The sequence below is a fragment of the Malania oleifera genome, chromosome 8 (genome assembly GCF_029873635.1).
Source record: "Malania oleifera isolate guangnan ecotype guangnan chromosome 8, ASM2987363v1, whole genome shotgun sequence".
NCBI classification, from domain to species: domain Eukaryota; kingdom Viridiplantae; phylum Streptophyta; class Magnoliopsida; order Santalales; family Ximeniaceae; genus Malania; species Malania oleifera.
The window spans coordinates 105,903,598-105,930,127 of NC_080424.1; the positions used below are offsets into that span (position 1 = coordinate 105,903,598).

At 34.6% G+C, this 26,530-nt stretch overlaps 2 protein-coding genes across 2 annotated transcripts in view; one reads left to right on the plus strand and one right to left on the minus strand.

The window, feature by feature from the left end:
* The first annotated feature begins 3,687 nt into the window (after positions 1-3,687).
* On the plus strand, positions 3,688-12,293 carry LOC131162155 (uncharacterized). Its single transcript, XM_058118343.1, has 12 exons — positions 3,688-4,139; positions 4,265-4,484; positions 4,585-4,785; positions 5,151-5,221; positions 6,411-6,573; positions 7,418-8,011; positions 8,253-8,633; positions 8,731-8,806; positions 8,883-8,946; positions 10,437-10,584; positions 11,709-11,822; positions 12,000-12,293. Exons 1-12 carry the CDS (start codon positions 3,862-3,864, stop codon positions 12,063-12,065), a joined length of 2,376 nt encoding a protein of 791 aa, XP_057974326.1. The 5' UTR covers positions 3,688-3,861; the 3' UTR covers positions 12,066-12,293.
* Positions 12,294-12,598: 305 nt separating this feature from the next.
* Positions 12,599-26,530, minus strand: part of LOC131162156 (uncharacterized) — a 34,864-nt gene continuing 20,932 nt past the window's right edge. Inside the window, exons 7-15 of the mRNA XM_058118344.1 lie at positions 23,266-23,334; positions 23,087-23,167; positions 22,878-22,997; positions 22,658-22,732; positions 22,456-22,536; positions 14,082-14,155; positions 13,922-13,982; positions 13,660-13,715; positions 12,599-13,218 (exon numbers count right to left, since the gene is read on the minus strand). Of these exons, the coding sequence (XP_057974327.1) occupies positions 13,134-13,218; positions 13,660-13,715; positions 13,922-13,982; positions 14,082-14,155; positions 22,456-22,536; positions 22,658-22,732; positions 22,878-22,997; positions 23,087-23,167; positions 23,266-23,334 (702 nt within the window). The 3' untranslated portion in view covers positions 12,599-13,133. The remainder of the gene's footprint in view (positions 13,219-13,659; positions 13,716-13,921; positions 13,983-14,081; positions 14,156-22,455; positions 22,537-22,657; positions 22,733-22,877; positions 22,998-23,086; positions 23,168-23,265; positions 23,335-26,530) is intronic.

Consider the following 26,530-nt stretch of genomic DNA (forward strand, 5'->3'; position numbering starts at 1 on the left):
GGTGAGCATAATTTAGGTTTAACTAAATTAACCGATCGAATTCAATTGGCTCGGTTCTAGATTTGGATAATTTCGAATATTCGACTTTTGGTTTGAGTATGAGAAATCTTTAATTCGGTTAATCGAATTACTCGAATTATTAATTAATTAATTAATAATTAAATATAAATTAGTAATATTAATATATATAATATATGTTAAATCTTAAATATTTAATCTTAGAATATTTTTTTTTATCAATAAACCCTTTTATTAGTTAAGCTGAAATTGGTAAACTGAAAACAAAATTTGTAATTATATTTTATTTTTATAATTAATTTTAAATTTATTCGGTAAATTTGGTTAATCGAATTACTCGAAAAGTTGATTCGATCAGATACGGTTCAGTTAGAACAACTAATTCGATCGGTTCAATTAGAGATTGATGTTAATCAAAAAATTCGATTGATTCAGTTAATTAATCGAATTTGACCGAACCAACCATTTGCGCATTCTTAGCCGTAATGATATTGGCCCACAAAACCATTCGAGTCCATCCTATTTTCAATGGTGTACAGCTGACACGTCGACCCGAGTCCTTAGGGATATTCCTTGAATATTTCAAGTATTTTTCAGAAATATATTATTTCGATCAAAAAGATGTTGTCCACTTCCTGCTTTAGTATTCTCTTTATTTGTCTATTTGGGTCACCTCCACGTGGCCAGAAAATATACCTTGAACCGCTGCTATAAACAACCAAACATGCTCATGGCCTCATCGTACCCAAAAGTTGGATCCACTTATTGGTCACCATCTGGGAGTGGGACCACCTCCACCCTTGGATGCCGTGTGCCAAAATTAATCTCCAACTTTTAATTTTCTGCTGTAGAAAATAATTATTTTGTACGTAAAATTACTTTTAAATCAAAAATAAAATTGACAGCATCATAAAAAATTAAAAAAATAAAATTGAAGAGTGCATAATTTATATATATATATATATATATATAATTATATTTGACACATATTTTTCAGTTAAAAATAGTAATATTTGGATGCATAATTTTTAGTTTTGAATTCATCTTAGATTACAAAATTTATATCCATATTAATTGTTGTTTGTATCCATTCACATATCTTATGTGACTTTACATTTTTCTTTTTAATCCTTAAATTTAAATTAGTATCAATTTACCATTAATCTCTTTATTTTTCACATGCACCAACGCCTCGACCCGTGATGGTGATATGTCAAAGATTTGTGTTATTTTGGGCTTATTGGGTTCACTACTAATTGGTTATTTATCTAGGTCCAATTAGTTCACATAATTACTACTTATTATTTGGTCTCTAGACCAATCTTAGGATCAAGAAATTAATAATTTTAGTTTACATTACCAGAATCATATTCAAGAGTCAAATTATACGAGAATAAGGTTTTAGCAATCCTTACAAACTTGTTCTACAGGAATCAATATTTATTAAATGTACAAATAGTAATGTTTTAAATCAATTTTCATATTTTAATAATTTTATATGATGAATTGGAAGTTAAAAGAGCATTTCGTAAGTGAGAGACTTGTCATTACACACAAAAATATTAGACAATATGTTAAAGTTACTATACCATACAAATTAAAATTCAACAACTAATTTGAAACTAGTATTAAAAATTAAGTAAATTAGTTGAACTCCTCTATATAAACACTAAATAATTACCAAGTTTATATCTATAAATGAATTAAAACACTCACATGCTTTTTATCTTGCATGTGTGTGTGTGTGTGTTTTTTTTTTTTTATTTCTAGTACAAAATAAAAAAAACCAAGTAATACAAAATTATAAGATGCACAAAATGTTTTTAAATATTTAATTATAAACAAAAAAAATATTTTGTACACATACATGTAAAATCAGAGTTTTTTCTTGATTTATCTTTTTCTTTTAAATATATATATATATATATATTAAATAATATGTTTTTTTTTTAAATAATTTTTGGAATGACTCTGACGTAATCTCGCTACTTGGTCCAGCGAGATTTAAACAAATCTCGTTAGACCAAGTAGTGAGATTTGCCACGTGTTATGCCCAAGATAAACATAAACAAATCTCGCTAATTGATCTAACGAAATTTGCCTTGACACGCTTTTAAATCAAATTGGATTGTCATTTAAATCTCGCTACTTGGTGTAGTGAGATTTGATGAAATTTTTTGTGTTCTCTTTATTTTTTTATTTATTATAATAATGATTAATTAAATAATTGGTGGAAATAATCATTTATTAATTTAAAATTTCACATAGAATAAATTACAATTTATAATTTAGTTAAAAATATTTTTTTATCATAAATTAATATAACAGTCATACATTACAATTATACACTAATAGCAAGATTATATTTAATTAAATAGGGAAATCTTCTATTATTTTATTGAGTATAAAATATTTAAATATTTATTAAAAATAATTATTATTGAAATTGTTAACAAATAATCTTAATAATTAGATGAAGTATGAAAAATTAATTGATGTATAAATTAAGGCTCACAGGTTTTTCGTAGAAGTGGAACAAGGAGGGGCTGAGATAGTAGCGAAAGAAAAACACACAATTCATACTTGTTATGGTGTACTGCTTCTCAAAATCTCTCATTCTGTAGTCGCATTTTTCCTCACTCATCATCTTTCTTTGCCCATTTCCTAATTTTCCTATCTCAGTTCACCCTCAAAATTTCTGGTCCTTTCTTAATTTTATTGTATCTCAATGGACACAATCTCTCAATTTGTGTCTTTTTTCTTATTTGTGATTTTGTTAAACTTTCCTTTATTGATAAATCCATCAACCTTCCTATCAATAACAAAATTAATTAATATCTTCTTTTAAAATTTATAATTAATTCTCGATTTTGTCAAATTTTTCCTTATTGATAAATTCATCAATCTTCTCCTAAATAACAAAATTTATTAATATTTAAAAAAAAATTTCTCGATTTTGTCAAACTTTCTCTTATTGATAAATTCATCAACATTCCCCTAAATAACAAAATTTATTAATATTTTCTTTTAAAATTTATAATTAATTATCGATTTTATCAAACTTTTCCTTATTGATAAATTTATCAACTTTTCCCTAAATAACAAAATTTATTAGTATTTTATTTTAAAATTTTTCTCGATTTTGTCAAACTTTCCCTTATTGATAAATCCATCAACATTCTCCTAAATAACAAAATTTATTTATATTTTATTTTAAAATTTATAATTAATTCTCGATTTTGTCAAATATTTCCTTATTGATAAATTCATCAACCTTCCCTTAAATAACAAAATTTATTAATATTTTTTTTTATTTTATCAAATTTTTCCTTATTGATAAATCCATCAATATTCCCCTAAATAACAAAATTTACTAATATTTTATTTTAAAATTTATAATTAATTCTTGATTTTATCAAACTTTCCCCTATTGATAAATTCATCAACTTTCTTCTCAAAGTTGAAGTATGTTGTTCGTCCGCGGGCAAAGGAAGAAAGAAAATCAATATGTAAGTAAATCTCGCGAGATTACGTCAAAATCATTTTAAAATTATTATTTTTAAAAAATTATTATTTAATATATATATTTTTAAGAAAAAAGATAAATAGGAAAACAGTCCGTAAAATCAAAAACTTAAAACACAAACCGAAAAAAAAAAAGAAAAAATTATTGAGGTCTCATTTTCAACTTTGCAACCTTTCGTATGGAAAGAGAAATTCCAAAAAATGGCGACACAATGAGCACGGAATGGCGACACCGTAACGCCATTCTATCCCGCCTCGCCTGGAATCCCGGGGCGGCCACGGCCAGACCGACCCTCTCCCCCGCCACGCACCGCGCCTATGCTCTCCTGCGCCCTTCGCTTTCGCCTCTCCCCCTCCTTATTTATACTCCCCTCCGCCCTCGTTTCCCGGCGCCCTGTGCTATTTACATTAACCCCCTTCCCACCGTTGCCGTTTCCCAAACCTCTCTCCCGTTCTTCTCGCTTCCCTCTTAACTCAGCCTTCGCCATGGGCTCCCTCTCCGCCCTACTCGAACCCCTGTACTACCCCGCCGCCCGGAGAGACCCCTCCGTCATCGACGACTACCACGGCGTTCGAATCGCCGACCCTTACCGATGGTATGTAACCACATTCGCGTCGAATGATGGATATCTCGTCGCTTTATCTCCCTTTGTTTTGATGAGGACTGCTATTTTTCTTGCCTTCGGGATTGAAGCTAGTTTGATTGATTTGAATTGGTTAGGTTGGAAGATCCAGACGCCGACGAGGTGAAGGATTTCGTGGAGAAGCAGGTGAGCTTGGCGGAGTCGGTGCTCGGGAAGTGCGAGACGAGGGACAAGCTTCGCGAGACGATTACCTCCCTCTTCGATCACCCTCGGTACCAGCCGCCGTTCAAGCAGGGGGATAAGTACTTTTACTTCCACAACACCGGTCTCCAGGCGCAGAGTGTTCTCTACGTACAGGTTCGTGAAATTAGGGTTTTGATCGAGAAAGATTAAAAAAAAAGTTTCGATGAAGGACTCATGAGGTTATGAATTCTCTCTTTCTTGAAACTGTTTCCAGGATAGTTTGGAGGGAGAGGCTGAGGTTCTGCTTGATCCGAATGGGCTTAGTGAGGATGGTACGGTCTCTCTGAATACTTATGCTGCGAGCGAAGATGCAAAGTACTTGGCGTACGGGCTGAGTTCGAGTGGCAGCGATTGGGTCACCATTAAAGTAATGCGGGTGGAGGATAAGAGGGTGGAGCCCGATACGCTCTCATGGGTTAGTATCCAACTCTAAAAGTCTGTTCGACTTAATCCTAGTTTGTTGTAGATATGATGTTTATAATTAAGAATATACAGTGATCACATCAGAAAGAGAACTTTTGAATGACCAATATAGGATACTTTTAAGAGATTAGCGAAGAATTTATGTTGCATGGGAGTATGGATTTCAGTGTTAGATTTGGATTTGAGTGTATTTGGGCAAAATTTAATACAATTTGATATTATATTTTATTCAAATCTATACAAATCCAAATCTAATATTACAGGGTTAGAGCTTTATTGCCCACTTTATTCTCAGCTAATGAAGGGATTTTTTATGTTGATGGGCTTGAAAGTTTACGTATGCTTTTCGTGTTGCAGGTTAAATTTTCTGGTATTAGTTGGACCCATGATGGCAAAGGATTCTTCTATAGCCGCTACCCTACTCCCAAGTGAGTACAAAATAACAATAATGTTGAAGAAAAGTTAATTTGGCAGTTTTTATGTTTTTAGTATTTTGATCAATAAATTATTGCGCTCAACAATGGTCTGCCGAATTGAGTGTGTCAAAATTGAATGACCACATCTTTAGATTATTATATGTGGTATTTCTATTTGGGCTAGGAAATTGACAAATAAACAATCACCGGGAGATTGGGGAAAATTGCAAGCCATGGGTTTGTTCAACTGTAGGTTTTTTTCACCTTCTTTTGTGGATGGGTCGTTGGGGGGGGGGGGGGTAAGTGATAGAAGAAATACCTTTTGAGAGGGAAAGAATAACACAAATAAAGGAGGACAAGGAGTCTGTCCAAAGAATAATGGAAAATAAAGACATTAATCAATAAAGGAAAAAGAAAAATATATCTTAGAAAAAAAGGAGAACCAAAGGAATGCAAGGATCTTAGAGGAAATTTTCTCTCCATTCATCTCTTACACTTTGTTTTGATTACTAGGAGAGAAAAAAAAAAATAAATGATAATGATTTCTTTAGTGAAGAGAAGAAAAAATAAGGGAGTGATTTCTCTCTTGTGTTGTTTGGATTACTACTACAAATAAAAGAAAAGAGAGGAAAGTAATTTCTCTCTTGTATTGTTTGGATATTAGGAGGAGAGAAAAGAGAAAAATTAATACTATTTTACCAACTTACCCTTTTATTTGTTAACTAAGCTAATTAACTCTCTCTTTATATTGTTGCCCTTATTTTTGTTCAATGGGGGCATTTTTGAAAAAAACAAAAAAATACAAAGCTATTTTCTTTCCCCCAAATCTCTCTACTTTTGGAGAGAGAAAAAAAAAGTATTTTTCTCCCTCCTTTTCTCATCCTCTCTTGATTCATTTGATGAAATACAGTCCAAACAAGTGATTTAGAGAGAAATGTTCCCCCCCCCCCCCCCCCAACCTTTTTTTTTTTGTCTTTCCAAATCATTCAAGCCAAACAAAGTGTTAGGGAGAGAGTGGTCTTCCTTACTTTGGGTCTTCAGTGGCATATGCTTTTGCTGAATTTGTTCAAGTGATAGCCAATGCATCCTGAAAGCTTTTGATTTATTCGTTATGGTTTGAAAACCTGTAAATATGATTCTTTCATTCTTAATGATAAAAATGTAATATTGGATTCATGATGATTGTAGTTATGTTCTGTAGAGAAGGGGAAAATTTGGATGCTGGAACCGAAACCCATGCTAGTCTTCATAATGAATTGTACTATCATTTTCTGGGCACTGATCAGTCTGAAGATGTTTTATGCTGGAAAGATCCTGACAACCCTAAGCACATGTTTAGTGCAGAAGTCATGGAAGATGGGAAGGTAACAAGTTGTCCACTTTCTTAGGATATTTATAGAGAGTTACTAGTATGGCTATATTATTTTTTGAGATGAAGTCCAAAGGCAAGGAATCAGCAATGGTATTCAATAAATTACTGTTTTCATTGTGCATGCTTAAGCCCTTTATTTTGAACTCTTGGATGACCTTCCTTAACACTGTCATAGCTTGCTGAATTTCAAATTAAAATTATGGCAAGTCTTTGAATCTACAAAAAGTTATGGCAAGTTTCTTATCATTTGTGTCGCATTCTCAATATTCATAAACTATTCATTGGAATTGTAAAATAATTAGTGTGTGGCAAACCCCATTTTGTATAATCTTCACGTCAGCAAAGTGGGTGAGGTTTTGCAAGCAAGAAAACTCTTTGGCACCTTGTCATCTGATATGCATATTGCTCTTTAGCAACCTCCTTAATTGAAATATAGAAGTAAAAAAATTGTTTTACTCTTGATCGAGCCTTAGAAATTTTGTTTATAATCAATTGACATGTTTTTTAGTCAAGCATAGAATTCTGTCATGCCTGTCTGCATATCTATGTGTGTAAATCAATGCATATCTGGCATTCATCCCTTATTAATTATCTATCACAAGTCTAACTTTTGCACTTGCGAATCTGTTAAATTGCTCTTCCAGCCAGCCTTTTGTGCTTTGAAAATTTCGATGCATGCATATCTATGTGTATGAAGTAATTATTTTATACATATGCATGTGCATGCATTTTCTTAACACTGTCTTGTTAATTCTTTGTTGTCTAAACTTTAAATGGCCATTCTCTGAATTTTTTTTCTTTTGAGGTTCGCTTATTTGTTTCATAGCATCTTGCAGTATGTTCTGCTATATATTAGTGAAAGCTGTGAAGAAGTCAACAAGGTTTTCTACTGTGACATCTCTCTGATTCCTAATGGGCTTGACAGTTTCAGAGAGAGGAAAGGCCTGCTTCCCTTTAATAAACTTATTGATGAGTTTGATGCACGATATGTAGCCATTGCGAATGATGGTACTTCATTTACGTTTCTTACTAACAAGGACGCTCCAAGGTATAAGTTGGTCCGTGTAGATCTGAAGGAGCCAAACTCTTGGACTGATCTTCTCCAAGAAGCTGAGAGAGATGTGCTCGAATCAGCTTGTGCTGTTAGCAATAACCAACTTCTTGTTAGTTACTTGAGTGATGTGAAGTATGTTCTGCAGATAAGGGACTTGAAAACAGGTTCCTTATTGCATAATTTACCCATAGACATTGGCACAGTCTATTCCATTTCAGCAAGGCGCAAAGACACTGTGTTTTTCTTTGGGTTTACTAGCTTCCTAACTCCTGGGATTATCTATCATTGTAACTTAGAAACTGAAGTTCCTGATATGAAGATATTCAGAGAAATTGTTGTTCCTAGATTTAATCGCACAGAGTTCCAAGTTAATCAGGTAAATTATTATTCTTGCTTTTTTTCAACTTATGAACATAGTTTGATTATTTTGTAGTTAAAAAGTTTGGAAGCTAACATTATTAATTATGTGCTTTTGCTTGTATCCTTCGAGCAAAAGCAGAAGTGGGAAATATATGCCTACTTCAAGCAAAAGCAGTTGAATCTTTGCAGTATGGGCTTCTGCTATTTGTATTTGTTTTTCTCTTTAATGCTTTTTTCATTTTCATTTTCATTTTCAGGTATTTGTGCCTAGCAAGGATGGTACAAAAATTCCAATGTTCATAGTGGCCAAGAAGAATATACTTTTGAATGGATCACACCCGTGTCTATTATATGGGTATGGTGGATTTAACATCAGTCTTACGCCATCCTTTAGTGTCAGTCGTATTGTACTTAGTAGGCATCTAGGAGCTGTCTTCTGCATAGCAAACCTACGTGGTGGTGGAGAATATGGACAAGAATGGCATAAGGCTGGTTCACTTGCAAAAAAGCAGAATTGCTTTGATGACTTTATTTCAGCTGCAGAATATCTTGTATCTACTGGTTATACCCAGTCTAAAAAGTTGTGCATTGAAGGGGGAAGCAATGGTGGACTTCTTGTTGGGGTGTGCATAAATCAGGTACACAGCAATAGGTGCTTGCACCTCTGATTTGATTTTTTTTTTTTTTTTTTTGAATCAAGGAAATCCTCAATAACTGCAAAACTTATGGTGGCAGCGTCCTGATCTTTTTGGTTGTGCTCTGGCTCATGTTGGTGTAATGGACATGTTGAGGTTTCACAAGTTCACCATAGGTTGGTCTATATTTCATTGGTTCTACCATCTGTATTTGGAATTATTTATACCAATGCAATTAGTTTTGTTTTGTAGGTCATGCATGGACTTCTGATTATGGTTGTTCGGACAATGAAGAAGAGTTCCATTGGCTAATCAAGTAGGTGGATTCACATGACTAACAGTACTACATGCATATGCTTCAAGTTTTCTATTATCAAATGTTCTGCTGTCATCTTTTTTAAAAGCTGAGTTTTGTTGTTTCTCTTGGATCTTATGGCATTAGAAATAGCAAGTTCCTTTCACTCATGGATAAAAAATCTCTGGATCTCAAACCTTTGTTGTCCTGCAGAGTATTTCAAAGCTTTAATTAAAAAGACATTTAAGTTGTTATGGCTGCAGTGTACTCTAAATCTCCCTTGTAATGTTAGATTAAAAAAGCCTAAATAATGGGGTGTTATGGTCACAAAATTTCAACCATTATGTTGTATTATTATAATATAATAATTTTATGGTTTATTTATTTTTATTTATATTTTCATTATAATAATTTACTATACATATAATAAAGCTCAATAGTTGACCAATTTAGTTCCTAAAAATAATCTACTAGAATATAGTAATTCCCATGAAACTTACTCGTGGCATAACATGATAATGAGATTCTCATATTGTGGAATCCTCCATTTTTTAGGAATTGAGATTACTACTACATTACCTTTGGCTTTTGTTGCTTATCTCCCGACTGCCAAAAGGGGAGATTGGGGTTCAAATCCTCCTGGGTTGGGAACAGGGTAGGAGGGTTTGAGGGTAGGATCCTTTGTCTTTATCCCAATGGGAACATGTGGCTAGTGAAGATTGACCTCAAGTTTGTGTTGGACGTCTACCCACATTTCATCCTTCCATTAGATCTCTCTCCCTCTCTCTAAACTATTTGTTTGTCCATGTTTGTAGATCTTTTATAGTAGATGAAGAAGGAATGGTGCACAACCGAACCATTGTTCCCTTTTTGGGGCCTCGAAGAGAGGAGTATTTAAAAAAAATAAAAATATTGAAAAGATAAAAGGCAATGTTTGGAGAAAGGTAATCCTGTATGCATGCAGACAACACATATCTTTGCAAGTCTATGCAAGAGACTTATTCTAAAAACACATCTTTTCATTTTAAAAATTCACATATGAGACCCCCCGATCTGGAAACATGTATTCTTTGATTGTCCTTTTATTAGTATACATGAGGTATGTATTATTTTTTCTGTACATATATTTAATATTATATATTTAATTTAACATGTTTCATAATATTATTTTTATAACTAAATTGAGCTTAATTAAGTCAAGCTTGGTTTAACAATTATAAGATGACAAAGTTTGAGTTGAGCTTTGAGCTTTAAATTTTTAAGTCAAATTTGAATTCAAGTATTTCACTATGTCAACTCAATTTGACTCTATTCAGACTCCTTGACAACTGTATGCTCTCATCCCTTATTGGATCAGAAATTAAAATTGATTGTGTTTTCTTTGGCAATTCGAAGATTTTGTTTTATGTTTATTTTGGTGGTTTCATGTGTATGTTTCTTCTCCTGGTTTCTCAGCAAGTGGATGTTCTTGAAAATTTTGGCATCTTTAATCTCTCTCTCTCTCTCTCTAGGTACTCACCACTACACAATGTTCGAAGACCGTGGGAACAACCGTGGGAACAGACTCCTGATCAACCCTGCCAATATCCGCCTACCATGTTATTAACTGCTGATCATGATGACCGGGTTGTGCCATTGCACTCTTTGAAGTTTTTGGCTGTAAGTTTACATTTTTTTAATTGCCATTTGGATTCTTGTTATCTCTAAATTTTCTTGAATGCATACACATTTATTATCCATTTGTAGGCATTTTTATAGATGCCTAAATTTTGTTCAAATTGGCCGTTTCTATGTGGAAAAGGCAAAATCTGAATCCCATGTTTTTGATAGAATGTTTTGGGAAATCTTTAGATTTTTCTCCTACAAACCTAATGCTTGTTACTACTCTATTATATATATATATCCTTAATGACCTCAGTATATTTACTGCAAACTTTTTTTTTTTTCTAAGATCCACAAAAAAAAAATCTCCCTAGGTATTCTATCACATGTTTTTTTCTAGGTCAATAAAAATTATATGCAACTCTCTTCTTTTCCCTAAAATTTTTCATTAATTTTTTGAAAAGATAAATAGCTTCTGTTGATCTCTAAGGGCATAAAACCAAATTGATTTTCTGAAATTCTCGTTTCTAATCTTATTCTCTATTTATTACCGTTTCCTATAATTTCATCATATGGCTCATAATATATAGTTATACAATTTTGAAGATCGCTTTTGTTTTTGTATAAAGGTATTAACATATTTTTCCTCCATTCTTTCAATATTTTATTGATTTTTATAATAATGTTATAAAGATTAATTAATCAAATGTCTTCTTTATTTCCTAAACATTTTGAAACTTCAATTGGTATGTTATTTAGTCTTATAAATTTTCCACTTTTCAGTTTTTTAATGTCATATTAACTTCAAGAACTCTAATTTGATGAATAAATCTCCTATTTTTACTCTTTTTCTCATTTGTCACTTCCAAGTCAATCTTTCATTTTAGTTTTGAATATATAGCTTATCAAAGTATTTTCACCACCTCTCTTTTATTTCTTCATTTCTAATTAAGATATTATTGTTCTTGTCCCTGAATCTTAGCATTTGTATCGAGTTTAGTATATAAAGTATGATAGACTCTGTTAATTTCACTGATTGTCTTTTTTACATTTTTTATTTCTACAACTGTCATACTTTATACTAATTACTAAACATGCTTTGAAGTTAAAGTTAATTGCATGTTTTTAAGATCTCATTTTTGCTCACTTTTCATTTTTTATTTAAATATTCATACAAACAGACCCTGCAATATGTGCTGTGTACGAGCTTGGAGAATAGCCCTCAAACCAATCCAATCATTGGTCGCATCGAACGCAAGGCTGGACATGGAGCTGGACGTCCAACACAGAAAATGGTAATTTATTTTTATCATTTAATCTTTTCCTTTGTTTAGGAGCTTAGAATTTTAATTTGGATTTGAACTTATGAATTTAAACAAGGCAATTAATTACATACTGGATTTCATCTAAACTGAAATCCAAATCTTTTCCTGCATTTGTTTGATTTTGGATTTGGCTGTTCTGGTGCACAGATTGATGAAGCTGCAGACAGGTATAGCTTCATGGCCAAGATGTTGGGTGCTGCCTGGATTGGCTAAAAGGAGCTGAGGAGAGGCTGGAAATTATACTAACGCTCTCAACCATAATGAGAATTATAGCTTTTGGTGTATTTGTATTGCAATGTAATGGGATGCTTGTCCACAAATAATGTGAAAATTCTAGGTCAATCACAGAATCTGATATTAATTATAGCTTTTGGTGTACTTGTATTGCAATGTAATGGGATGCTTGTCCACAAATAATGTGAAAATTCTAGGTCAATCACAGAATCTGATATTTTTTTCCTCTTCCATGTTTACTGTACTGCTATAGGTGAGAGAAATGCCAAAGCTTAACCTGCAAAGAACTTGGTATAAACAGTTATTTATTTAGTCATTTTGGCCAAACGATTTTGATAAGCATACCACCATTTATATGAATTGAGGTGTTGATGAATTGCAAATTTGTTTACGTATTTCTTCCTTTATGCACATACATCCTGTTCATCTCTCTTGGTCCTAGTTAATTGTACTTCATTAATTAACAAGAATATATGATTTTTTTATTAACAGTTTTTGACAATACTTTGGGGTATGAAAAAGATCAATCATAATTACCAGTTGGAGGTCACTGGGCAGTGACTAGCTCGCTGAAAAAACATCTTACAAAAATACAATTATATCAAAAAAATAATATCAGTATTTTTCTTGCGATTCACAAATATACAGACTGGGTGGGCGAGTATGCGATTTAAATTAAAAAAAAAGAAAAAAAGAAAAAGAAAGTAGCCTAACAAAAGCCAGTCAAAAATCACTATTGTCACTTATCATGAAGATATTCTTGCCATATGCTTTTGGGACCACCCTACTCTTTTCTCCAAACATTCTCTTTTCTCCAAACAAAATGAAACATGAAGGTCACCCTCCCCCTCTGCAACCTCCACAAAACCCCATGGGAAGGAGAAAGGGTTGGAACCTGGAAGGTGGGGGGTGTCCTCTGTTGATCAAGTGCAGGAAGCTAAGCAAATACCAATGCATCTGTTCAGAAGCTAGCATTACAAGCAATGCATGAAGTTGTAGAACCTCATACCAAACAGAACTCAAGATCACATTTAGCACATGGTAGCATCATTTAGCTGGAAAACTATCCATTTTCACATCCGTAACGTCAAGTTGTAGTATCTCTGCTCTGCATCCTAGAATTGAACCAATGCTGCAAATAATAGAAAAATTATGCTGTTCAGTCAATGAAAGAAGAACATGAAGAGAGAGGGAGAAAGGATAACAGGGAGATGAACTGAATCTCTCTATCTTTCCTCAACTAATATGTTGCATATTTAGATAGTAGGCCTGTTGATGGCTACATCAATATGACAACTTCCTAGCCGAGCTATTGAAATTGAACAGAGCTACCTAAATACCAAACACCCAGAACATGGATGTTTCAATATAGGAAATTAAACCCCTAGAAGAAAACAGGCTATTGAGACCTAACCAATGACTCATAAAACTGTTCTCTTCCCATCTCTCTCTCAAATTTTGAATGTAGTCTCTTCCTATATCTCGTTGAAAAAGGAATATGTAACCAAAAGAAGGTAGAGAAGTTGGAACAGAAATGCCCCAGAATCTACTGAATGAAAGAACTGTTCCATACTTGGGATGAGTGCGCCCAAGATCCCCATGAACAAATTCCTTGATATAAGTTCCAGCCTGCGTTTCAAAGATCATCATTAAAATTTTTATCATTCACATCATTAAGCAAAATAAAAAAACTTACACTTCGATAAGATTCGTGAACAGATCAAGCAACCATTCCTTCATTGCATACCACTTGCACATAACAGGAAGGTAGCACTAATACAATTGCATACATATGCTATGCCACTTTCAATTGTTTTTTATTGTTAGTGTTTTACCTGAGTGCATAGATGCAAGAGAAAATATTGAGAACTTCCAGCAATCCTCTCAATTTTCATCCTAAAAAATTTGAACACAAATCTGATCAGACATTCAAAAGCATAAAAATAAGAATGGAGCTAAAATAATGTCATGCTACACGAAGGCAAGCACACCAACCAATGTATGATCTTTTGACGTTCTAACGGACTTCGACGGTGTAGCACCCTTATGGGGGTTCTCTGCAAAATTCCCTGTGCAAAACAGAAAAGAGTCATGTAGAATTTCATCCAGGAAATGAGAAATGGCCAAATTTATTTCTGTTATAAACATCTATTTCTGTTATAAACAAATTTAGTGTGAACACTAATACTAGAAATAAAAACTGCTCAGAAACTTCTCCTGTAAAAACTCAACAGAACAACTAAGTCTTTCAAGATATTGTGCTGGACAGATGTGATGCTTATGCAAAAAAAAAATGAGGAAGTTCTCACTCCACAAAAGGCTAAAGGAACTTTTGATTGATGATCCTGTAAAGGAGTCTGAATCCACGTACATTTTCCGAGGGCCTCCAACTCCCGCACCATTCTATTGCCCTCAGTCTCTTAATGATTTATATTGCAAATTTGATTTCTTAGGAAGCTTGATTTATAAAACAAGAGAGATGGTTCACAAGAGGAAGATTCTCGGATAAAGAAAGTTGGTGGTGGGATTAAAATGTCCAAAAAGTTGTAAAGACAAGACAAGCAGAAATATGAAAAACTTTGAAAAGTTTAAAGAGACTGAACATATGCAGAAAAGGCCGTTTGTGAAGCTAAACATAGATCATCTAATAATTTTTATACTAGATTTGATACAAAAGACAGGAAAAGAAACATATTTAAACTTGCTAGAGCTAGAAAAAGAAAGAGTAAGGACTTAGGTCATGTAAAATATATAAAAAGTGAGGATGATATTATCTTGGTTAAGGAAGAAAACATAAAAGAAAAATGGCGAATAACTTTACTACGCTATTTCATGAAAACCAAATAAAAGACTTAAACTTAGAATTGATAAATGACAAATAAGGAAAGAGCTAAAAATATGAGATCTATCCGCAAAATTAAAGTTAATAAAGTTCAGCTTGCATTATAAAAGATGAAAAATGGGAAAACTATAGGACCAGATAAAATCCCAATTTAAGTTTGGAAATGCCTAATAATGGAATTATAAGGTTAACAAATTTATTTAATACAATTATAAAAACTAAGAAAAATTACCAAACAAATGGAGTAAAAGCACTTTAATAACTAAATACAAAAATAAAAGAGATATTCAAAATTATAATAACTATCGTAGAATTAAACTTTTAAATCATACAATGAAACTATTGGCAACTGGGCAAGGATGGTTGAACAAAGATTAAGGTTAGAATTGCAGACCTCAAAAAATAAATTTCGTTTTATGCCTAAAAGATCTACTATTGAAGTTATATATCTTTTAAGAAGATTAATAAGAATGTTTAAGGAAAAGAAGAGGAACTTGTATACAATATTTATTGACTTTGAAAAAATGTATGGTAGGGTACCTAAAGAAGTTTTATCATAGGTTTTAGAGAGAAAAAAAAAAGGTATATGTAGTAGGTATATTGATTTCATTAAGGATATATGTATGGTGGAGTAATGACTAGCATTCAGGCTGTTGAGTAATTAGGTAAAATGGATGACCTAAACTCAAAGATAGGTCTCTCCCTCTATTTATAATATATGTAAGTATAATGGGAATGACCATAATACCCTTACTAACTTTCTAAAACCATTAACACCCCCTCAAGCTAAAGCATATATATATATCATATGATTCTAGCTTGTTGCAAAAGAATTTCACACCAACACCTCCCAAGGATTTAGTGAACAAATCAGCAAGTTGAAACTCAAGACTCCATATGAGTGGTCGTAATGAACTTTTGTACAAGTTTCTCTCAAATAAAGTCACAATTAACTTCAATGTGTTTTGTCCGTTCATGGAAGACAGGGTTGGAGGCTATGAATAGCAACTCGATTATCAGACATCAACTCCATAGGCTGAGAATGTGGAAAACCTAGTTCTTTCAACATGTTCTTCAGCCAAACAAGTTCACATGTAGTGTGCACCATAGCCCTAGACCCTGACTCAGCACTCGACCTAGCAACCATAGTTTGTTTCTTACTTTTCCAAGACACCAAATTACCATCAACAAAGATACAATACTCGGTTGTGGATCTTCAATCGGATGGTGATCCAACCCAATTTGCATCTATATATCCTTGAATATGAGTGTCACCCTATCCTGATATAAGAGACCTCTCCCTAGTGCACCTTTGAGATATCTCAAAATGTGAATTACTGCATCCCAATGATTTGTTTTCGGGGAATCGAAAAACTAACTCACAACAATTGTTGCGAAGGATATATCTAATTGAGTGACTGAGATAATTCAACTTTCCAAAAAGTCTCCGGTTCCAACCTGGGTTAGGCAAAAAATCACCCATATATAACATTAACTTGCTATTGGGAACCATAGGTGTATCAAATGATTTGGATCCCAACAGCCCTGTCACATCTAAAAGATCAAGAACATACTTGCTCTGTGACAAGACAATTTCCATACAAGATCTCGATACTTCTATTATACCCAAGAAGTACTTCAATTGTCCTAAGTCTTTGGTCTAAAACTTACTTCGTAGAAAAAGCTTTAGGTTCTAGATGCCATGATCATCATCACCAGTAATCACAATGTCATCCACATATACTATAAGCAAAATACTGCTCGATGGAGTATGATGATAAAATACAAAGTGATCTATTGCACACCGATGAAGGCCAAACTCAAGTACTACAACACTAAAACGACCAAAACATGCTCTTGGAGATTGTTTTAATCCATACAATGACCTCTTGAGCCAACAAACTAAGCCTGACTCCCCCTGAGCAACAAACCCAAGGGGTTGCTCCATACATACCTCCTTATGAAGATCACCATGTAGGAAAACATTCTTCACATCTAGCTAATGTAGAGGCCAATGACAAGTGGTGGCTAAAGAAATGAACAAATATACTGAGGCAAGTTTAGCAACTAGGGAGAATGTAGCTGAATAATCCAAACCATACACCTGAGTATAACCCTTAGCAACAAAGCGGGCCTTCAGACGAGCCACAGTACCATTAGGATTGACTTTCGCATTGTAAACCCAGTGACAACCAACCACAGATTTATCAAGAGAAAGAGGTACCAAATTCCAAGTATCATTATCATGTAGTGCACTCATCTCTTCAACCATTGTCGTCCTCCACCTAGAATGGGATAGGGCTTCAGAAATAAATCTTGTAAGAGCAATAGAAAATAGAGTACTAACAAAACAGTAATAAAAGGGTGACAAGAAATCATAAAAAACAAAATTAGAGATAGGATGTTGGCTACAAGTGCATTTACCTTTTCGAACAACTATTGGAAGACCAACATCACGAGAAATAAGATCATCCGACGAGGGAACTAGAGGCACAATAATAGAAGCTGGAGGAGGAACTTCCCCCTTGAGTCACCATGTGTATACCTACAAATTGGGATGATCCAAGTGATGAGAAGGACTCAAATTGGATGAAGATGTAGGAGGATTGGGCATAGATACTAGGTTTGGATGTGGAAGGCAAGGCAGAGGAAGGGACTCATCAAGATCAACAAAACTCAAGGAATCAGAGTAGTATGGTGTAGACTAAAAAAAGGTGACATCAGCAGCGACAGACACAAAGAATCGATGTAAAGTAGGACTACAACATCTCTATCCCTTTTGAGTATAGGAATAGCCCCAAAAAATACATTTGATAGCACAAGGATCCAACTTATCCATTCTTGGAGATAACTGATGGACAAAGGACACGCAACCAAATATACAAGGAGGAAGCGAGAACAAAGGAGCCTTATGAAAGATGACTAAATATGGAATTTTACCACCAAGAACAGAGGATGGCATTTTATTGATGAGGGAGCAAACTATGAGTACAACATCACTCCAAAAGACTTTGGGGACATTCATTTGATACAATAGGGTACGAATGACTTCAAGAATATGTCTATTTTTTTGCTCTGCAAGAGGATTGATGGATCATACCAAAGTTTGTCGTATAAAGTACTAAATTGGGTATTGAAGTACTAGCATTACCACATGTCAAATTGAGTCTTTATTTGAAAACAAAAGCACAAAAGATATCAAACAACTCAGAACAATCTTTCATTAAATATAACCAAGTCATCCTAGAGCAGTCATCAACAAATGTAACAAAGTACCAAAACCCCAACTTCGATGTCACACGACTAGTACCCCAAATATTAGAATGAACAAGCATGAAAGGACTAACCACCCGTTTGTCGACCTAGGGAGCAAAAGGAACACGATGATGCTTGCCCAATTAACAAGACACACACACAAGATTAGACACAGATTCTCAATGTAGGAATTAGCTATTTCAACTTGTCCGAGGACGGGTGACCAAGATGACAATCGATTTGATGTGGTATAGCTGTGACTGTGCAGGCAATGGGCGGAGAAGGCGACTCAAATTAGTAGAGTCCACGAGCCTCAAGTCCTGTGCCAATTGTCTTTCCCGTCTTCAGATCCTGAATAACCATAGAATCAGGAAGGAATGTGATAGAACAATTTAGTGACTTTGTAAGCTTACTGACATAAGATTGAAAGGAGATTTAGGAACGTATAAAGCAGAAGAAAAGAGAGATAGAAGGAGTAGGATTTACTGTTCCTATCTCCTTAACAAAATAGTGGATCCATTAGCAAGGGTAACTTGAGGGAGATTTTTAGGATATTGGAGATAAGAAAAGAAGTTGGTTGCTCCTGTTATATGATCAGTGGCAGCAAAATTGATAATCCAAGGACTAGTAGGAATGATACCAGATGACATGCAGACTGTAGAATTATCTTTCTGGGTAAAGGAAGCAATGTGATAAGATGCTTGTTGAGACAATTGATACTATAGAAACCTCGAATACTCCTCTGATATAGTCACAGTATGCAATTCACTCAAACAAGTGACTAATGAAGGAATCATACTTTGGGATTTGCAAATGCCAACCCAACATTCACAAACTTAGACCAATGATCATAAGATTAATTGTTGGAACAATTGGAACAACCACTAAAACTACCATGAACAAATCACCAACAACCTCAGATGGAGCCCCAAGAAAGCAACACTTCCACAGCCTCACAAAAAGAAAAAAGAAAAAAGAAAAACATCTTATGAGCACTCCCACTGCCCCAAGAAGGTCACCAATGACCGTTGCTAACACCGAAAAACAACTAACGAATTACTATGAGTGCATTGTCACAACAAAGATTGGATCTTGGAGCAAAAACACATGCCCAACAGCTTGATATTTTGGTATATGGAAGGAATTAGAATAGTGAATAAAAAAACACAGCAAATCCAACTGTTTCAGACCCAATAAACTCATTAACAATTGATAAACAGCTTCACGAACTGCCACGGACGAGGTGACCAACTCACTGATGGATATAGCACTGCCATAGCCTCACAACTGAACATATGAATGCTGCCATGCCTCCGAAAATTCACAAAGAAGCTTTCACAAGCCTTGAACAAACATTAACGGAATGTTGCGAGTGCATAGTTGGAAAAGGTTGAATTTTTTAGCAAAAAAACTGATCTAACAGCTTGATTATATAGTCTAGAGAAGGAATTAGAGCATGGCAGAGGGAGGGGAAAAAAAAAGATGGCTGGAAATTCACTCACGTGCTGGCACGTGGGGCCGGCCCTTCGGGCATTTGGCCGGCACATGGGGGCTCCTCCAGAGATGGGCTTTTTTGGGGTGAGCCATCCCGCAGGGGGGGGGGGGGGGGGGTTCTATTTGTGGGTGTGTGGTTAGTTTTGTGAAAATAATATGGGATGGAGGTGAATCTAGGAAGGACAGCCTCAGGAATGGTGTTCTCCTGCGACAGCTGAGGAGACCATGTTGAGTAATTGGGTAAAATGGAAGACTAGCTCAATGATAGGTTTCTCCCTCTATTTATAATATATTTAAGTATAATAGGAATGACCATAATACTCTTACTAACTCACACTTATTACTAAAAAAACTCTAACATAATAATAATAATAATAATAATAATAATGCTAAAAGACTAAATAACCATTAACAAGGACTACAAGTGGAGAGACTAGGGAATTTCCAATCACAATAGGTGTACATCAAGGATGTCTTTGGGCTCTTATCTTTTTGCTTTAGTTATGGATGAATTTATTAGGGATATCCAAAATGAAGTTTCATGGTGTATGTTGTTTGCAGATGATATTATCTTGATTGATGAAACTATGAGTGGAGTAAAATCTAAGTTAGAATTATAGAGAGAAACTTTAGAATTTGGAAGCTTTAGGATAAGTACAAATAAGAAAAAATATATGAAATGTAATTTCAGTCATAGTAGGCAAAGTATTGGAAACAAAGTTAAACTTGATGATGAAGAAATCAATAGCACTCGTAGATTTCAATACCTTGGATTTATTATGCAAGCTAAAATAGAAATTGAAGATGTAATGCATAGAGTTAAAGCAAGTTGAATAAAATGGAGAAGTACTTCGAGTGTGCTATGTGATTGTAGAATACCGTTAAAATTAAAAGAGAAGTTCTATAGGACAGTTGTAAGTCTAGTTATGCTATATGGATCTGAATGTTATGCAACTAAGAAACAACATATTCAAAAAGTAAATGCTAAGATGGAAGAGTGGTATAACATCAAAAGATAAATTAAGGAATGATTATATTCGCAGTAAGTCAAACATAACTCCGGCACAAGCTAAGATAAGGGAGGGCCGCTTAGGTGGTTTGGGCACCCGCAACGTAGGCCAAATAGTGCGCTAGTGAGGAAGAGTGAATTAGTTACTTTGAAGGGCAATGGAAGGGGTAGGGGTAGACTTAAAATAACTTGGAATGAGATAGTGAGTAAGGATTTAATAGTCCTAAATCTGTTGAAAGAAATTGCCCATGATCACATAAATTGACAGTAAAGGATTCATGTAGCCCACCCCACCTAGTGGGACTTAAGGCTTGGTTTGTTGTTATTGTTGTTGCTGTACTTCACTTTTTTTCAAAAGACACATACACATAATTGCAGTAACTATTCCATAGACATGTGCCGATAAGGGTGCTAGTTGGCTAACCATCATTGAGATGGTCAATCAATCACCTTCCCTAGGCACAATTGTACTCCTAAACTCAATCTCTGATTGTTTTTTACATTTAAGGTTTTTATTTATTTTCCTTTTCTTGAAAAAAAAGGTGGTGACTCTGTGTTTTGTGATTTGTTTTTTTTACCCCTAGTTTTCATGTTCGGTGATTGCCTTCCATCCCTCCCTTCATCAGCATCTTGAGTAGAATTTGGCGTCAACAATAGTAGAAGGGGTATTCCAAAAAATTCCTTGATAAGAGATTTGGAGATGATGATTGATGAGGGCATCTTTGTAACAAGTCAAACTGCAGATGGAAGGAAAGGCAAGTCTAAGGTTCCTATCGTCACGCCAAAAATAAACATTGGCCCCATTCCCACTTGAAATCTAACATATTGGAAAAAATTATCCCATCCTTTCCTTTCCTGATATTTTCCAAAATTCCCTCTCCATAGGGTCCTCTACTAGTATGTGTTATCCATCCACTATGCACGAGCCCATATTTAGAAGCTATGGTTTCCCACCAAAAGTTGTCTCTCTCTTTCATGAACCTCCACAACCATTTCCCAAGGAGGGGTTTCAGACCTAGACCTTCTGAACATATGAGTTATTTAACCACTCCCTATTTAACAAGGTGATATTTAAACTCTTCCCTAAGATTTCCCAAAGAAATCTTCTCTATATTCCCTCCAATCTCCTAGCAAATAACAATTGAAGCTGATAAGGGTAGAAGGGGCCTGAAAAGACTGGTATATTAACCAAATATGTTTATTACATGTATTTTTAATGCATGTATTTTATTAGGAAGATGTTCAATACACACATAATATTACAACTATTGCACCACATACACAACATGGACATATTTAATTTATAATATATCAGCTCTAGAATTTACATTGTTATCTAACAAGTTTCATAAAAGAATATGTTAAATGCAAATATTATATTACAACTATTACACCTCATACACAACATGTGTGTGTGTGTGTGTATATATATATAAATATTTAATTTGTAAAATATTAGCCCTAGAACTTACATTGTTATGTCTATATATATATATATATATATATATATATATATATATATATATATATATATTTCATGCTTTACTACCAATTATCATTGATTTTTATGATCAAAATGAAAATTGATATCGAAATTAAAATTTCTGTTGAAAGTTCCATACTTTTGGAGCTCCAAGTAGTTGAAATCGAAATTTAGGACCCTGTGAGTGATGGATGTATTCTTTCTTAATTCAATAATAGAACTTTCCTAAAGCATAGGATTGAGCACAAAACTCAACCAAGGGTAATAAGAAAGAGGAAATAATCACCATGTCCTTCAATGAGGATATAGTCCGCAAATCTTCATCCTTAAGCGGGCGAGAAATCCACACTACTGCAGCATATTGCTTCTGCGTGAAAAATATAAGATGATATAGAGGACTAACATTCAATAAGTTCTCTCAAAGAAAACCAGAAAAATATAGCAACTGCAAAATTCAGATGGCAATTTAAACAGATAACAAAATTCACCTGCTTCTCTGCTTCTCCTTCATGCATCAGGCTCCAACCTTCGCTGCCCATGACCCTCAGATGTTTTACCTTAACCTGCAGAGTGTTCGTGCAGCAAATCATGATCATTCAAAGTCACAATGAAAAAGCAACAAAACAATTAACTTCTCCATTTAGACTTACTAATTTTTTATCATGATGAAAAATCAACAAAACAATTAACTTCTCCATTTAGACTTACTAATTTATTCTCCAAATTGTTTATTTTCCTTTCCATATCTTTTATGAACACCTCAGATGGGATGTCTCGTGCGTTTTGTATCTCTAGTAGGAATGGTCGACCAGGGCCCAGCATTCTAACCTAAAATCAGTAGTTCCATCAATCAAAATAGCATTTATTAAATCCAGGCTAAAATCCAGACTTGCAGTCAGAAACCATGTTGATAGTACATCAATATCTTCTCTACCAGCAGCATGAAACTTGTAATTATCACCACGACACATAGGAAGAATATTGCTCCCAATTATCTCCTGCAAAGTAAGCATGTTAAACCATTAAATTTTCACCCATCATTCTTGACCCACAATTAGAATAAAAACATCAACAGACTAAAAAGATTAGACCGTACTTCAACAGATGCTTCACCCATTCTTTCATCTTCAATGACCCAACGTGTCTGACTCACATTTCTTGAGTACTGCAGTAAGAGTTGCAGCAATGAATTAAAAGTTGCACCTGCACAAAGTTACACTTGCATACTTCCTCTTTAACTATCAGTTAGAGCTAACAAAATTAGCTTCACTATACCATACACAGTTCCACAACATATGTATTGTGAATACATCATGCTAGATCTACTTGCTGGAAAAACATTATACGCCGCCTAAAAACCAGAGAACATACACATGAAAAATTCAATAGTGAATTAAATAATATTATTTCAAGTACCTACGAATTTTGATTGCAAAAAATCGCATTGCATATCTTTCATTTAGTGTATCCATTATAGTAAATCTACAACAATAATTTGTGGGCACATGAGTGGAAAACCATAAATTGGATGGTAATATACCTCAACACCAAAAAGATAAGAAATTGAAAAGAAATTTCATGTGCCCATACTGCATCAATTCCCTAGAACGCACTTCTTGTATACACAAATTTCTAATCCAAAATCAAACAAACTAAATTGCTACATCGAAAATTCAAATTTAGAACAACAAATCCTATTATTAGATCACCTTGAACTTTGATCAAAAGCCAAAACATCTAGATCTTGAATGAACAAAATGTGGCATCAGTAGAACTGCCAATGCAAAGGACAAAGTCTCCGGAGAACCCAAACCTGTCCTAGCATGTCTTTTGAAAAGAAGTGAGGACCTAAAGTAGCCAACAAGTGTACAATAGCCCTTTGCTCACAATGGCTTGACGTTAATTACAAAACTACCAGTGTCCCTATTGGTGCCTTTGGACTGAAATAAACCAACATTCCATTCTTCTATGTTACTTATTCGAGGTGTAAAGAGAGTCCTTAGCACAGCCATTGATCACTAGTGTATGGTAAGGATTTCTAAGCTTTGGATGCACTATCACACACGGATGTAAATTATCATGGTCAACTATCACGGTTCCACATTGTATGAAAACTAGGGAGATCTTGGGCTTATAAGGATGGTTTGGCCCCAATAATAAGAGGCACCTTCTATAGGACAAATTTGGAGGCCAGTAGGACAAAGTGGACAATATAATACTGAAGTTGGGCCAAGACTGTTACATTTGGTATCAAAGCTACCCTGAGGGTACTATCATCTGGGTGGATCTTACATAGAGGTGTGGGTCACTCTAACAAGGATTAAAGATCAGATGGTGAGCATGTGGCGGTCCCATATCGAATGTGTACAAGGGAGATTTTGGGCTTATAAGAATGGTTCAACCCCAACTATGAGAGGCACCTTTTATATAATAAATCCAAGAGGCTAGTGGGCCAAAGCGGATACTACCTCACCATTGGGCCACGACCGTTACAAACATACACAAAGCAAGTGGTTAGCACCAACCTTTTTGGTGAACCACACACTTCATGAAGTATAGGTATTCTTTAGAAGGAAAAATCATAACTCACTCACCTTAGTGTATTTGAGGGTGCTATGCTTTACAAAATGCAACAAGAAGAATTCACATGTTTACTGTGCCTTTTGTTTTTGTGGGGGGGGGGGGGGGGGCGCGATATGATAAACAAGCATTAATTGTATGTGAATGTTCAATTTTCCATAATTAAGACATATGTCATGGTCAATTCCTAACAACAAAGAAGGATCCAACCAAAACATTGAGACCAAGATTTCCCAAGTCAAATAAGCAACATGAAATCCAATTGTAGTGGAAGCCTAGGGTGAACCCACTTTTGGATAGGCCTTACTGTAAGAGACTATGATGTGGTGTGAGCTTAGCGTGGTCAATCCATGTATGAGGCCTAAGATGGTTAGCCTTTACTCCAAGAGATCAGGTCGTCGTGCGAATAGATAAGATTTTACCTACAAATGATCATGCCAAGATGCACAGCTGCAGAGGTAAATGGTGAGCTAGCATATCCTTTACCCTTTGTTCGGGAGCAGGGCATTGGGACCTTGGTTTTTGATTCATGTAAATTTGAAAAAACATAAAAAATAGTATTGAGTTTCTCCCAAATCCACAAAAATTCAAATCCAAGTCTCAAAATCCATGCTCCCAAACACTACCTTAAAGTCCCCATAGTGACAACTAGCTCTTAACCACCTCTGTAATATCGAAAATGATGGCAATAGCATATATAATTGGCTGTAATTATGCATTGACAACAAAAAAATAAAAAGACACAATCATCAAGTAATAATAAAGTGGGCATAATTTGTGCAGTTAGGATTGAAGACTGCAGCTCAAAAGACTTGTATCTGGATTAGTAGCTCGAGAAGAGAAACTACTAAAACTGTCAGTCATCTCTAGTAATAAGTTCGGCCAAGAAGGAAGTATGCACATCCATGTGTCAATTTAAATGTCCTGTACAATGAGCAAATACTTTAATGGGTCAAAAGCTGACAAACAAAAGAATACAATAACTAAAGGAAGAGAAAATTATACATCGATGGAATTAGATGAAGATGGAAGTGAAAATAGAGAGGGGAATGAAGATTAGATTTTTTTTTTTTAATATAAAAAAAAGTGTCATGCCTAGATAGACCAGAGGGAGGGTTGAAAGCCAAGGTTTATGTAAAGAGAAGCATACTGTGAGCATACATATGCATATAAAATGTATTTTATAAACTATATGTGTAAGGAATGACCAGATTGCAGGGTTTGCAATTTTAACTCAGATTCCTGCAGTTGTCACTTGCCAGGGTTCTCCGCAAGTTTCCTCTTAAAGCATTCACTGGTTTCACTTAAATCACCTTGCACCACCACTGCTGCCTCCACCATCTCTCCAATTATACCATATTTCATATTGGCAAGAATCACCAAAAAAAAACCCCATATTTCATATTGGCAAGAATCACCAAAAAAAAACCTTGTGCAGTCCTTATCAGATCTGAATGCACCAACAACAACTCAAATCACATGTGAATCATCTCGATTTCCAGATTAGTAGAAGCATTTGAATCAAGCCTACCCTAGTCCCTAGAAAATCACTTCTTGATTTTCGAATTTGTATCATGCCATTACTGGTGTCATCTCCAGCATCCAAAGAATTGTAGTTGGAGTCATCTCCAGCATCCAAAGAGTTAACCGGATCAATCATGACCTTGATCACATGTGAGAGAGAAGAAAGAAAAAGAGACTTGGAAGACCCGGAGTGTACTCCGATGCCTAAGTTAGGAAATCCAAAAGGATTTTGAAGGTTGCAACAGTATGAAAGTGGG

What these genes read in the sequence shown, in the direction of transcription:
- LOC131162155 (XM_058118343.1), top strand. Translation starts at nt 3,862, where the DNA reads ATGCTCTCCTGCGCCCTTCGCTTTCGCCTCTCCCCCTCCTTATTTATA. An exon ending in ATCGCCGACCCTTACCGATG is followed by an intron (nt 4,140 to 4,264) that starts GTATGTAACCAC and finishes TGAATTGGTTAG; the next exon opens with GTTGGAAGATCCAGACGCCG. An exon ending in TTGGGGTGTGCATAAATCAG is followed by an intron (nt 8,634 to 8,730) that starts GTACACAGCAAT and finishes TTATGGTGGCAG; the next exon opens with CGTCCTGATCTTTTTGGTTG.